The 12,825-nt window shown below is 41.3% G+C and overlaps 2 protein-coding genes across 2 annotated transcripts; both read left to right on the top strand.

The window, feature by feature from the left end:
• The first annotated feature begins 482 nt into the window (after nucleotides 1-482).
• Nucleotides 483-3,996, top strand: bco1 (beta-carotene oxygenase 1). The gene is made up of 11 exons (XM_037279986.1): nucleotides 483-596; nucleotides 689-817; nucleotides 879-1,008; nucleotides 1,143-1,290; nucleotides 1,370-1,520; nucleotides 1,689-1,909; nucleotides 1,981-2,238; nucleotides 2,303-2,408; nucleotides 2,485-2,579; nucleotides 3,364-3,475; nucleotides 3,576-3,996. Exons 1-11 carry the CDS (start codon nucleotides 539-541, stop codon nucleotides 3,728-3,730), a joined length of 1,563 nt encoding a protein of 520 aa, XP_037135881.1. The 5' UTR covers nucleotides 483-538; the 3' UTR covers nucleotides 3,731-3,996.
• A 158-nt stretch (nucleotides 3,997-4,154) lies between these two features.
• Nucleotides 4,155-9,062, top strand: ercc3 (excision repair cross-complementation group 3). Its single transcript, XM_037279798.1, has 15 exons — nucleotides 4,155-4,281; nucleotides 4,571-4,770; nucleotides 4,850-5,086; nucleotides 5,189-5,238; nucleotides 5,310-5,445; nucleotides 5,591-5,761; nucleotides 5,830-6,034; nucleotides 6,112-6,426; nucleotides 6,543-6,727; nucleotides 6,821-7,023; nucleotides 7,114-7,210; nucleotides 7,295-7,412; nucleotides 7,485-7,603; nucleotides 7,707-7,856; nucleotides 7,954-9,062. The coding sequence occupies exons 1-15, from the start codon at nucleotides 4,254-4,256 to the stop codon at nucleotides 8,086-8,088; spliced, it is 2,349 nt and encodes a 782-aa protein (XP_037135693.1). The 5' UTR covers nucleotides 4,155-4,253; the 3' UTR covers nucleotides 8,089-9,062.
• The last annotated feature ends 3,763 nt before the right edge of the window (nucleotides 9,063-12,825 follow it).

Below are 12,825 nucleotides of genomic sequence, written 5' to 3'. Positions count from 1 at the left end.
CTTAACTGTACTCTACTGTCCTAATCTTAACACCAATATTCGAGCCCAGGATTATAAACATGATAACCAAGACTTTATCCCCCATTGAAGACTATTATCTCACGACTCGATGATTATCTTCCATGTTGTTTTCCATGTTCACGTTCCAACTTTCAGTAATCTAATGACTCATAAGTTTGTGCTGAGGTGCATGTAAAAGTTCAACAACTCGAATATACCCTTGTGCAGATATCACTTATGAACCCATACTTCCATATCATAGTTGATTGCTATACTGTAAAATAATAAATCCACTCCATCAGTTCTTAGAAATCAAACTTCCTCGAAGTTCATTACCTCAGCCAACTCACATATTGGATTTACATAAATTAAGTAGAGGTGCACATTTTGTATGGATGTAGCGAACGCTTGTATTCCTGCTTGAAGATTAGATAACTCTTGTCCTCTTGCCCCTCCCCTTGCAAAGATCTTAAAAGGAGTGGTTTGCATGTTGGTCCATTTATTCTGACAGACAGCTTCACGTGCAACTTCAGTCAACATGGACTTTTCCAAAAATGCAACAGAACAGCCAGAGCCTCTTAAAGCAGATGTGAAAGGTAGTTTTTTTTAATTTATTTTTTATTTTAATATTCTTTTTTTTAATTAATTTGAATTTTATGATTATTTTCTTGTTTTACCTTTATTTTAGGGAACATCCCCGCTTGGTTGCAAGGCACATTGCTACGCAATGGCCCTGGGATCTTCTCCATTGGGGATACCAGTTATGACCACTGGTTTGATGGCATGTCCATAATGTACAGCTTCTCCTTTAAGGATGGTGGGTTTCTGAGTGTATACTTTGTGTTTGTGTATTGAATTAAAACTATTTTGTGTCACAGGTGAAGTGACCCACAGAAGTAGGTTCCTGAGAAGTGACACCTACAAATCCAACATGGAGTCCAACCGGATTGTTGTGTCAGAAATGGGAACAATGGCTTATCCTGACCCGAGCAAAAACTTTATTGTCAAGTAAGTATTGCTCTTTATCCAAGCGGCAACAATTTGAAAAATATTTATAACTAACAAGGTCAATATGGCTTTTCGGACTTCAACTCTCATCAGTCATAGCTCCAGAAAAACTTGTTGACTTCTTTTCTTTCAAGGGCAATTACCTTAATCAACCACACGGTGCCCGACTTCACTGACAACGGCGCCAGCAATTTTATCAAATATGGTCAGGATTATTTTGCCACTTCAGAGACCAACTACATTCGTAAAATTGACCCTGTCACCCTGGAAACTCAAGATAAGGTAAGGCTCATCTGTCTCAAGAAAAAAAAAAAAAAAAAAAGTGATAGTCTTCATGAGGTGGATTTTTTTCCCCACTCAGGTGGACTACATGAAGTTTGTCCCTGTGAATTTGGCTACGTCTCATCCACACTACGACAAAGAGGGTAACGCTTACAACATGGGTACTTGTATAGCTGAAAAGGGCAAGACAAAATACCTGCTGTTCAAAGTCCCCGCTGTTCCTCAGAAAGGTAAATGATGACCTACTCTACTTTGTCCTTACAATCCTTATCTGCCGTCAAAATGCAATATGCATGCACTTCAAACAACAACTTCGTGCACACAAAAAAATGGCAGTGACTCGCATTTGAAAACGTAGCAGCAAAAAATTTGCGACTGATTCTTTTCAAACCTCACAGACAAAGACAAGAAAGACCCCGCTTTGAAAAATGTGGAGGTGATCTGCTCAGTGCCCTGCCGTTCCCTCCTGTCGCCAAGCTACTACCACAGCTTCGGCATGACGGACAACTACTTCATCTTCATCGAGCAGCCTTTCAAATTGGACATTGTCAAAATGGCCACCGCCTACATGAGAGGAGTCAACTGGGCCAGCTGCTTGAAGTTCTGTCCAGAAGACAATGTAAGCGCTGCCTTTCATTTAGCACCACTGAACATCCGAAAGATTCTAAAAATCAAATTGATTCCCTTCAGACTTTGATCCACCTGATCGACAGAAAGACCGGCAAAGTGATGGAGACCAAGTACTACACTGAAGCTCTGGTCGTCTACCATCACGTGAATGCTTTCGAGGTGGACGGTTGCGTCGTATTTGATGTCATCGCCTACAAGGACAATGGCCTTTATGAGATGTTTTACCTGAGCAAGCTGAATGAAAAGGCGGGTCCACATGAGAAAACCTACTCCCAACCAAACTACAGGAGATTTGCTCTTCCTGTTCAACCAAACAAGGTAGGAGGAAGCCATGAACATTTGACTTTGATTCCAAAGGGGACTAAGTTGGACTGGTGTGCAGGGTGCGGCAATCGGAGAGAATCTGGTCAAACTGAACTGCACCACAGCCACAGCGGTAAAAGAAAAAGAAGGCAAACTAACATGCAAAGCAGAGGTGCTCCGTGAAGGTAAACATCATGCTAGTCTTAGCAACCTACTATTTGTTGTGTTTTGCAATTACACATTTTTTTTCACCATCATCAGGGATTGAACTGCCGCGAATTAATTACGATTTCAACAGCAAGAAACACCGCTTTGTGTATTGCAACTGCGTTGAGGAATCGGCGCTTTCAAAAGAGGTACAATTCATTCAAAACGTTTTGCAAGAACGATTGGAACTACTGGCAAAGTTTTAAAAGTAAGGAAAGGCATTGTTCACAGCAACCTTGTTTTTTTTTTTTCTCCCCCCCAAATAGCATAAATGGTAAAACCACAAGGTGGGGGAAACTATTAAATATTGACTTCGAAGCTGTTCAAACAAAACGCAACCCCCTTGGCCTTGCTTACGATACCCATGGGTGGTCTTCATTTGGCAAAGTTAAGCGCAGAGCGAACACAAACAATGGGAAGAAAGGAAGTCTATTAGACTTGAGGAGTACAGAAACTATACTTTAAAGAGCTTCCCCTGATTCTGAGTGAATGCCCAAATCACTCCTCTGACGTCAAAGAGAGGAAACTCGCACATGCACTCATCTACTTCCTGTCAACAGGAAGATGTTTATTCTTCCGACCAACATCCTTGTCATCCAAGGTCATTCATGTTACAATATACATCTTTCTTGATAATTAATGTCATAAATCCAGATAACATAATTGCTTAATTGTGGTAAATGGTTCCTTATCAACATCCACGTTGTTGGTCGTTAAATGTATGCAAATCTTATCGCTCAATAATCTATTCCAATTGGTGTTTTCTAAGAATTCGACTTTATAACTCTTATCCATATACCGCGACAGCAAACGTGTAGCCTGCAACTGTACAAAGGTGAAACGATAACTTTCTACAATGCTAAACTCTCAAATCAAACTTAACATATTTGTAATGAATTGTGAATTAAGCTCAAGTGTGATCTTTTGGTGTAGATTTCCAAATTTGACACAGATACCAAGCAATTGTTGACCTGGGGTGAAGAAAACTGCTGGCCGTCCGAGGCAGTATTTGTCCCCAGGCCGAATGGCGAGTCAGAAGATGATGGTAAGAATTACTATTTGAAGTCAACCCCTAAATTTTCACAATGGATAAAAACGAATGAATTATATAGACATTTGACTTCACTGTCTTCCTTTTTTTCCAGGTGTGGTTTTATCATCCGTAATCAACACCAATCCCGACCAGTTGAACTTCATCTTGGTTCTCGATGCCAGAACATTCAAGGAAGTAGCTCGGGGTTATGTGAACGCTGAGCTCCGGAAGGACATGCATGGATTTTTTATCCCTCAAGGAAATTAGCTGACTATTCTTCATTAATGAGCATCAATATGCATTTTAGGTGGGGGGGAAAAAAACTTTGTCAATTACACTCCATTGTTGTAGGGACAACGAGACAAAGTGATAAGGATGATATAGATTTTTTTCAAAATGTTATTTCTTACATTGTATAATATCCACTTTATTCTTGTGTATCCCTTTGGCTTGCTTTTTGTGCCTCTTGTTTTCACTGAAAAATATATGCATATTAAACTTACACAATAACTACAATAAATCCATGAAACTCACACTGTGTGGAGGAATTCAAGCACATGACATTTTTTGACAAAAAAACAAGATGTGTATGATACATGTAGTAATATTTGTATGGACACTCCAGTCCGCTAAGTGGCGCTAATGCGTTATAACGCGGATTGCCAGCCACTGTTTTCATCAAATAAGAAAATGTTATTTCCGGTTTCTACCATGACAACTACGAAAGTAACTGGGATGTGAATACAATAAGATAAGAATTCATCAAGAAAAGGGCTTCTAAGTTGCGAATATGGGGAAAAGGGATAAAGGGGATCGAGGTGAGTGAGTGAGTGATGGCTAGTTTAGAATCTGGCTCGAACCTTTTAAATGCGTTGTAGACATGTAGTACTGCTTTATAAAATGCTGCCATTCGTGAGGATATTGCCAACATGACTACATTTAATATCGCTCTAATTCCAGTTTACGCTGCTTCGTATGCTCGCATAACTTTATCAACAATGTGTTGGCAATATTGCGTTTGGTTTATAAATATCTGTATTGATATATCCTCGAAACGACGCAAATATTGTGTCTCGTCATATGTATTAAATATGTGATGGTCTACAGAGAAGAAGTCGAAAAAGCGTTTTTATGAGGAGGAGGAAGATGAAGAAGACGTGGGAAGTAGCAAATCGCAGGATGGCATACCCGCTGCTGCGGGGAAACAAGTGGATGAATCCACCACCAAGATGGATGAATATGGAGCCAAAGATTATCGTGCTCAGATGCTTCTGAAGAACGATCACACCTCAAGACCCCTCTGGGTGGTAAGATGTCCTTTTAGACTTTCAGAATGAATTCAAGATAAATGTTCTTTGTTGTTCTAGTTCATTTTTTCTTCTGCAGGCTCCAGATGGACACATCTTTCTAGAAGCATTTTCACCAGTGTATAAGTATGCACAGGATTTTTTGGTAGCCATTGCAGAGCCGGTTTGCAGACCCAGCCACGTCCACGAGTACAAGTTAACAGCATATTCACTGTATGCAGCTGTCAGTGTGGGGCTGCAGACCTCTGACATAGTGGAGTATCTGCAGAAACTCAGCAAGACCTCCGTGCCTGATGGAATTGTGCAATTTATTAAGGTATCAATAAAGCTGATTCTGAGATGCTCAACTTGATCAACTCTTGAAATGAGGTTTTTGAGTTTGTGTTTGAATGTATTATTCGATCTTTTTTTCCCCCAGCTCTGCACCGTGAGCTATGGCAAAGTCAAGTTGGTGCTCAAGCATAATAGGTACAGCCATTTCAATACATTTCTCTTGACTGTTTTTTCTGGCTTTATTTTTCACTGTTCTTCTGCGTCAGGTATTTTGTTGAGAGCACATTTCCCGAAGTGATTCAGAGTCTCCTGAAGGACGAAAAAATCCGAAAGTGTCGCCTTTCTGCTCCTGATGGGACAGACGGCGAGCTCATTACTGAGGTTCTTCACAGCAAGCCAGCGGTATGCCCCCAATTAAATTGTTCAGCCCCAAAACTCTGCTGATTATTTATTTCCTCATCAATTTTTTTTAGAACTGTCTTAAATATAAATATAGTACTGTGCCAAGAAAAATTCTATTCCATGGTTCACTGTATTTCCTCAACAGATCTCCAAGACTGTTGAGGACAAAGGAGGTGCTTCCACCTCGCAGCAGCCCGGTGATGGTCAAACGTCCGACCAACAGGTTCCTGAAGACATCTTCAGCTACTATGAGCAGATGGACAAAGAGGAAGAAGAAGAGGAAGAGACTCAGACCGTCTCTTTTGAAATTCAACAGGTGCTATTTGCATTTTTTTATTGAAGATTATTTGTGACTTCTCAAATCAACATTATGGTTCTGTGTAGGATATGATTGAGGCGCTACAAAAGCGCTGCATTGAGCTGGAATACCCGCTCTTAGCCGAGTACGACTTTCGGAACGATACGGTCAACCCAGATATCAATATAGACCTGAAGCCGACTGCTGTACTACGACCCTATCAGGAAAAAAGTCTGCGCAAAATGTTTGGCAATGGACGCGCTCGTTCCGGTGTCATCGTGCTCCCCTGTGGTGAGAATACTTTTTTTTTATTGTTGGTAAACAAACAACAAACACTGACAACATGATGCACATGACTTGCTATGCAGGAGCGGGCAAATCTCTTGTGGGTGTGACAGCAGCGTGCACGGTACGCAAACGCTGCCTGGTGTTGGGTAACTCCTCCGTGTCGGTGGAACAATGGAAGGCCCAGTTCAAGATGTGGTCCACTATCGATGACTCTCAAATCTGCCGCTTCACCTCCGATGCCAAGGACAAGCCCATCGGTTGCTCAGTGGCCATCAGCACTTACTCTATGCTTGGCCACACCACCAAGCGCTCCTGGGAAGCCGAGAGGGTCATGGAGTGGATGAAAAGTCAAGAATGGGGTCTGATTATTCTAGATGAGGTGCACACCATTCCTGGTAAGTTTCAACATCGCGCATTCTGTTGTGTTGCCAGTGAAATTATTACCGGAGAAGACCATTTGTTTTGTGAGATTGTCTCATACATTTTTTTTTTCCCAATGTGCTCTTTGTAGCCAAAATGTTTCGAAGCGTGCTGACCATCGTCCAGGCACACTGCAAACTGGGCCTCACGGCTACTTTAGTTAGAGAAGATGACAAGATAGTGGACCTCAATTTCCTAATTGGGCCGAAGCTTTATGAAGCCAACTGGATGGAGTTGCAGAGCAATGGCTACATAGCCAAAGTCCAGTGTGCAGAGGTGAAAGAGCCGTAGACCTCCCACCAATTGCGTATTCCAGAGCATGTTCTAGATTGTGTACACGTCCTAATCAACATTTTTGCTATGTTTCAGGTATGGTGCCCGATGTCCCCAGAGTTTTACAGAGAGTATGTGGCCATCAAAACTAAGAAGCGCATCTTGCTTTATACGATGAATCCCAATAAGTTTCGGGCGTGCCAGTTTCTCATTCGCTTTCATGAACGGCGCAATGACAAGATCATCGTCTTTGCTGATAATGTCTTTGCCTTGAAGGAATACGCAATTCGCCTTAACAAGTATGTTTTTTTTTTTGTTTTTTTCAACCAAAAAAATAGACCTTTTTTGTCATACAGTATTAAATTATGCTCTGTATTTGTCTGCTCAAGGCCCTACATCTATGGCCCGACCTCCCAAGGGGAACGAATGCAGATCTTGCAGAACTTCAAACATAATCCCAAGATCAACACCATTTTCATCTCCAAGGTAACAAACTAATGGGTTATTGAGTGCCTTCAATTGAGTGCCCCTAAAGCTTTCAACATTAATCGATTAATCGACACCACACAGGTTGGAGACACATCATTCGACTTGCCAGAAGCCAATGTTCTAATCCAAATCTCCTCTCACGGCGGGTCACGGAGGCAGGAAGCCCAGAGACTTGGTCGAGTTTTAAGAGCCAAGAAAGGTTGGTCTGTGCGTCAAACTACGCTTACATGAAAAAAAAGCAGACTCTCACGCCATCTTTCTTCCTTTTTAGGAATGGTTGCAGAGGAATACAATGCATTCTTTTACTCGCTGGTGTCTCAGGACACCCAGGAGATGGCGTACTCCACCAAGAGACAGAGGTTCCTAGTGGACCAGGGCTACAGCTTTAAGGTATAGTTTACACATGGACATGATTCAATATAAAATGGTACATTGACTTGCCATTTGAATTCTTTTTGTGAACAAGCTCCTAAAAGCCATGTATGTGTCTTAGGTGATCACACAATTGGCAGGAATGGAGGAAGAAGACTTGATGTTCTCCACCAGAGAGGAGCAACAGCAGCTCCTCCAAAAGGTCCTGGCTGCGTCCGATCTCGATGCTGAGGAGGAAGCGGTGGCAGGAGACGTGGGTACAAAACCACAGGTGGGTGCAACAAAAATTTGACATACATGGTAAAGCTTACAAATTGCAGTGTCGCAATTAATCGTTGGCATTTTTGATTCCTCTTCTTCTTGAACAGTTTTCAAGGCGAACGGGGACTATGAGCTCCATGTCCGGTGCTGATGACACAGTCTATATGGAATATCAGGGTAAAAGCAAATCGTCTTCTCTAGGCAAGGGCATCCATCCGCTCTTCAAGCGCTTCAGGAAGTAGATGGACTGGATAAAGTTGTGACACAGAAGGTGACGTGAAGAGACAATGGTGCTTTGCGCATCCCCCTCCCAGTTCTGAGGTCGGTGGTTGGAATCAGGGCTTCGGCCATCCTCTGTCCATTTTACATGTTCTCCCAGGGCTTGTGTGGGTTTTCCCCCATGTCTGAAAAGTGGTCTGCCTCTCGCAATAGGCTCCAGAAACTTTGACCCTAGTGAGGATAACATCTATGGAAAGTGACCCGTGTTTTCTTTTTCTACGACTTGAAATGAAGAGGTTTAAGTTAAAAAAAAAATAATGCAACATCATGTTGATGGTCTACCTAAATAAATGATTATAGAATCCTCAGGTAGGAACAACAGCCAATTACTTTTTTTTTTATACAGGAAACACAAAATAAAATTTAATCAATGAATGAAAATCCACCTAATTTTTCTTCTTCCAGCATTTAGCTCGTCCAACAAAAAAAGGTGCAGACTTCTTATAATCAGCAGCATACCTCATAAATTGGAATTATCAACACGTTTTTTTTTTAACAATGAATTAAATTTTATTCTTTCAATCAAACAGATTTTTTGCTCAACCAAACTGTACAAAATAATATCACAATCTTAGTTGGTAAACAGTCCCTAAAAATAAAGACAATTACAATATGGAAACTGGAAAAGGACGTTTTCACATCGTCGTGCCATTAAATTTCGACAGAGTATAAAAATTTATTTCATTAGAATATTAGCTTTTTTAAATTTGACAGGAAATTGTGTGCAATGCAAATTAGTAAAACATTTTTGTGGAGAATATTTGTACAGTAGGCAAGTAGTACATCCCTGGGCAGTTACTTCTGCTGACAAACTGTATATTGACGACTGGGTGGAATGAAATGACGCGTGAATTTTAGTGTAGTTAGTAGTTCACATCATTCTAACAAGTGAATCATATTTAAAGACATATTTGTCCATAAATATTAATAAACCTCATTTGAGTTTATCTCGACATAGCACGGCAATGTGCACACTTTGGACAGTAGAAACATTAAAAAAAAAATAATAGATTACCGAGAAACGAATTAAAGATTGAGAGCTGGAATAGATCAAGCACTGGCAACAAAATGGATATGAAGAGGGTGCACTTAAGGAGGTTAATGAGCATGATTGAGAGTGATGCATTTACCAACATGAACAAAGATCCAATTTCATGTGAATCATTTCCGATAGTTGGAAGCAGGCAAAACAATAACAGTACGTACCATCAGTTCTGAGCTTTCTCCAAAAGAACACAGAGGAACAACATGATGTTCAATTAAATCCTCAAAGTGCAGTGGTGTAGTGCTTAGTGCGAGCAGGATGTTTGAAACCAAAATGGGCATCAAGGCCTTCCCCAGTAACCTTTAATGGCCCCAGGCCCTTCTCTCCTTTCCTTCCAGGACCCTTGAGCATGTTTCTTACAGGCCCGCTTTGGCCTCTTGAGGAAAGGGGAGCTTGGGAAAGGGGCCTTTGAAGGAAATTGGAACATGGCTGAATGCAAAGAGATGACACTGAAGTTTCCATGGGGATTACACGCTCATGGCAGCGGGAGAGGCTTTTATGTTTAACACCATTAAGCACAAGTTGTGTTCGTTCACGGCTGTCGTTAGGAAACTTCCGCAACCGCTTGGCTGGCCCGTTGCCTTCTCATTGGCTGTTGTCTTTTGATGAAGAAGACTTAGAATCTTCTTGGCCTTCACCAGCTGGAGGACAGAAGAGCAAATTGACAAGTCAGTCACACACGTAACCTGCATAATTAGAAATGTGCTGTTTTATTGTAAAGGTCTTAACTCCACTTGTCTATGTTTTTTTATTCGATGAAACAAAATGAAAGCTATTTGTGGAAAATGATATGAAATGACCAAATTTGGACATCAGAGGCTTCTGTATCATTCAGCTTTTGTCTCTTAAAAAAAAAAGTCACTAAAACATAATGAATCACTGCAAAGTTCAAATCTAAGCTATGCATTAGGGTTTCTAAGAATAGGGTTTCTAACTAGGCTTTCAAAACTAGGGTTAGGGTTTCCGACCAGGGTTTCCAAGGAGCTTTGCCATTGCTAATTAGGGTTTCAAACTAGGGTTAGGGTTTCCGACTAGGGTTTTAAACCAAGGTTCGGGTTACAAACTAGGTTTTAAAGCTAGGCTTAAGGTTTCCAACGAGGCTTTCAAACTACTTTTAGGGTTTCTAAGATTAGGGTTTCTAACTAGGCTTTCAAAACTAGGGTTAGGGTTTTCGACGAGGGTTTCCAAAGTTAGGGTTAGGGTTGGGGTTAGGGTTTCTAACTAGGCTTTCAAAACTAGGGTTAGGGTTAGAGTTAGAGTTAGAGTTAGAGTTAGAGTTAAGGTTAGGGTTAGGGTTAGGGTTAGGGTTAGGGTTAGGGTTAGAGTTAGGGTTAGGGTTACTAACTAGGCTTTCAAAACTAGAGTTAGGGTTAGGGTTTCTAACTAGGCTTTCAAAACTAGGGTTAGGGTTTCCGACCAGGGTTTCCAAGGAGTTTTGCCATTGCTAATTAGGGTTTCAAACTAGGGTTAGGGTTTCCGACTAGGGTTTTAAACCAAGGTTCGGGTTACAAACTAGGTTTTAAAGCTAGGCTTAAGGTTTCCAACGAGGCTTTCAAACTACTTTTAGGGTTTCTAAGATTAGGGTTTCTAACTAGGCTTTCAAAACTAGGGTTAGGGTTTTCGACGAGGGTTTCCAAAGTTAGGGTTAGGATTAGGGATGGGGTTTCTAACTAGGCTTTCAAAACTAGGGTTAGGGTTAGGGTTAGGGTTAGAGTTAGATTAGAGTTAGGGTTAGAGTTAGGGTTAGGGTTAGAGTTAGAGTTAGGGTTAGGGTTAGGGTTACTAACTAGGCTTTCAAAACTAGGGTTAGGGTTAGGGTTTCTAACTAGGCTTTCAAAACTAGGGTTAGGGTTTCCGACTAGGGTTTCCAAGGAGTTTTGCCATCGCTAATTAGGGTTTCAAACTAGGCTCAGGGTTTCCGACTAGGGTTTTAAACCAAGGTTAGGGTTTCAAACTAGGTTTTAAAGCTAGGGTTAGGGTTTCCAACGAGGGTTTCAAACTACTTTTAGGGTTTCTAAGATTGGGGTTTCTAACTAGGCTTTCAAAACTAGGGTTAGGGTTTCCGACCAGGGTTTCCAAGGAGTTTTGCCATTGCTAATTAGGGTTTCAAACTAGGGTTAGGGTTTCCGACTAGGGTTTTAAACCAAGGTTCGGGTTACAAACTAGGTTTTAAAGCTAGGCTTAAGGTTTCCAACGAGGCTTTCAAACTACTTTTAGGGTTTCTAAGATTAGGGTTTCTAACTAGGCTTTCAAAACTAGGGTTAGGGTTTTCGACGAGGGTTTCCAAAGTTAGGGTTAGGATTAGGGATGGGGTTTCTAACTAGGCTTTCAAAACTAGGGTTAGGGTTAGGGTTAGGGTTAGAGTTAGATTAGAGTTAGGGTTAGAGTTAGGGTTAGGGTTAGGGTTAGAGTTAGAGTTAGGGTTAGGGTTAGGGTTACTAACTAGGCTTTCAAAACTAGGGTTAGGGTTTCTAACTAGGCTTTCAAAACTAGGGTTAGGGTTTCCGACTAGGGTTTCCAAGGAGTTTTGCCATCGCTAATTAGGGTTTCAAACTAGGCTCAGGGTTTCCGACTAGGGTTTTAAACCAAGGTTAGGGTTTCAAACTAGGTTTTAAAGCTAGGGTTAGGGTTTCCAACGAGGGTTTCAAACTACTTTTAGGGTTTCTAAGATTGGGGTTTCTAACTAGGCTTTCAAAACTAGGGTTAGGGTTTCCGACCAGGGTTTCCAAGGAGTTTTGCCATTGCTAATTAGGGTTTCAAACTAGGGTTAGGGTTTCCGACTAGGGTTTTAAACCAAGGTTCGGGTTACAAACTAGGTTTTAAAGCTAGGTTTAAGGTTTCCAACGAGGCTTTCAAACTACTTTTAGGATTTCTAAGATTAGGGTTTCTAACTAGGCTTTCAAAACTAGGGTTAGGGTTTTCGACGAGGGTTTCCAAAATTAGGGTTAGGATTAGGGTTGAGGTTAGGGTTTCTAACTAGGCTTTCAAAACTAGGGTTAGGGTTAGAGTTAGAGTTAGAGTTAGGGTTAGGGTTACTAACTAGGCTTTCAAAACTAGAGTTAGGGTTAGGGTTAGGGTTTCTAACTAGGCTTTCAAAACTAGGGTTAGGGTTTCCGACTAGGGTTTCCAAGGAGTTTTGCCATCGCTAATTAGGGTTTCAAACTAGGCTCAGGGTTTCCGACTAGGGTCTTAAACCAAGGTTAGGGTTTCAAACTAGGTTTTAAAGCTAGGGTTAGGGTTTCCAACGAGGGTGTCAAACTGCTTTTAGGGTTTCTAAGATTGGGGTTTCTAATTAGGCTTTCAAAACTAGGGTTAGGGTTTTCGACTAGGGTTTCCAAATTTAGGGTTAGGGTTAGGATTAGGGTTGGGGTTAGGGTTTCTAACGAGGCTTTCAAAACTAGGGTTAGGGTTAGAGTTAGAGTTAGGGTTAGGGTTAGGGTTACTAACTAGGCTTTCAAAACTAGAGTTAGGGTTAGGGTTACTAACTAGGCTTTCAAAACTAGAGTTAGGGTTAGGGTTTCTAACTAGGCTTTCAAAACTAGGGTTAGGGTTTCCGACTAGGGTTTCCAAGGAGTTTTGCCATCGCTAATTAGGGTTTCAAACTAGGCTCAGGGTTTCCGACTAGGGTTTTAAACCAAGGTTAGGGTTTCAAACT

This window comes from Syngnathus acus, chromosome 20, assembly GCF_901709675.1.
Source record: "Syngnathus acus chromosome 20, fSynAcu1.2, whole genome shotgun sequence".
NCBI lineage: Eukaryota > Metazoa > Chordata > Actinopteri > Syngnathiformes > Syngnathidae > Syngnathus > Syngnathus acus.
This window is presented reverse-complemented; position numbering and strand designations above follow the sequence as displayed.

Bases quoted from the DNA above. Each gene is read 5' to 3' on its own strand.
- bco1 (XM_037279986.1), top strand. From the start codon at position 539: ATGGACTTTTCCAAAAATGCAACAGAACAGCCAGAGCCTCTTAAAGCA. The intron at 1,291-1,369 runs GTAAGGCTCATC...TTCCCCACTCAG, and splicing joins CCCTGGAAACTCAAGATAAG to GTGGACTACATGAAGTTTGT. The intron at 1,521-1,688 runs GTAAATGATGAC...CAAACCTCACAG, and splicing joins CCCCGCTGTTCCTCAGAAAG to ACAAAGACAAGAAAGACCCC.
- ercc3 (XM_037279798.1), top strand. From the start codon at position 4,254: ATGGGGAAAAGGGATAAAGGGGATCGAG. The intron at 4,282-4,570 runs GTGAGTGAGTGA...GATGGTCTACAG, and splicing joins AAGGGATAAAGGGGATCGAG to AGAAGAAGTCGAAAAAGCGT. The intron at 7,413-7,484 runs GTTGGTCTGTGC...CTTCCTTTTTAG, and splicing joins AGTTTTAAGAGCCAAGAAAG to GAATGGTTGCAGAGGAATAC.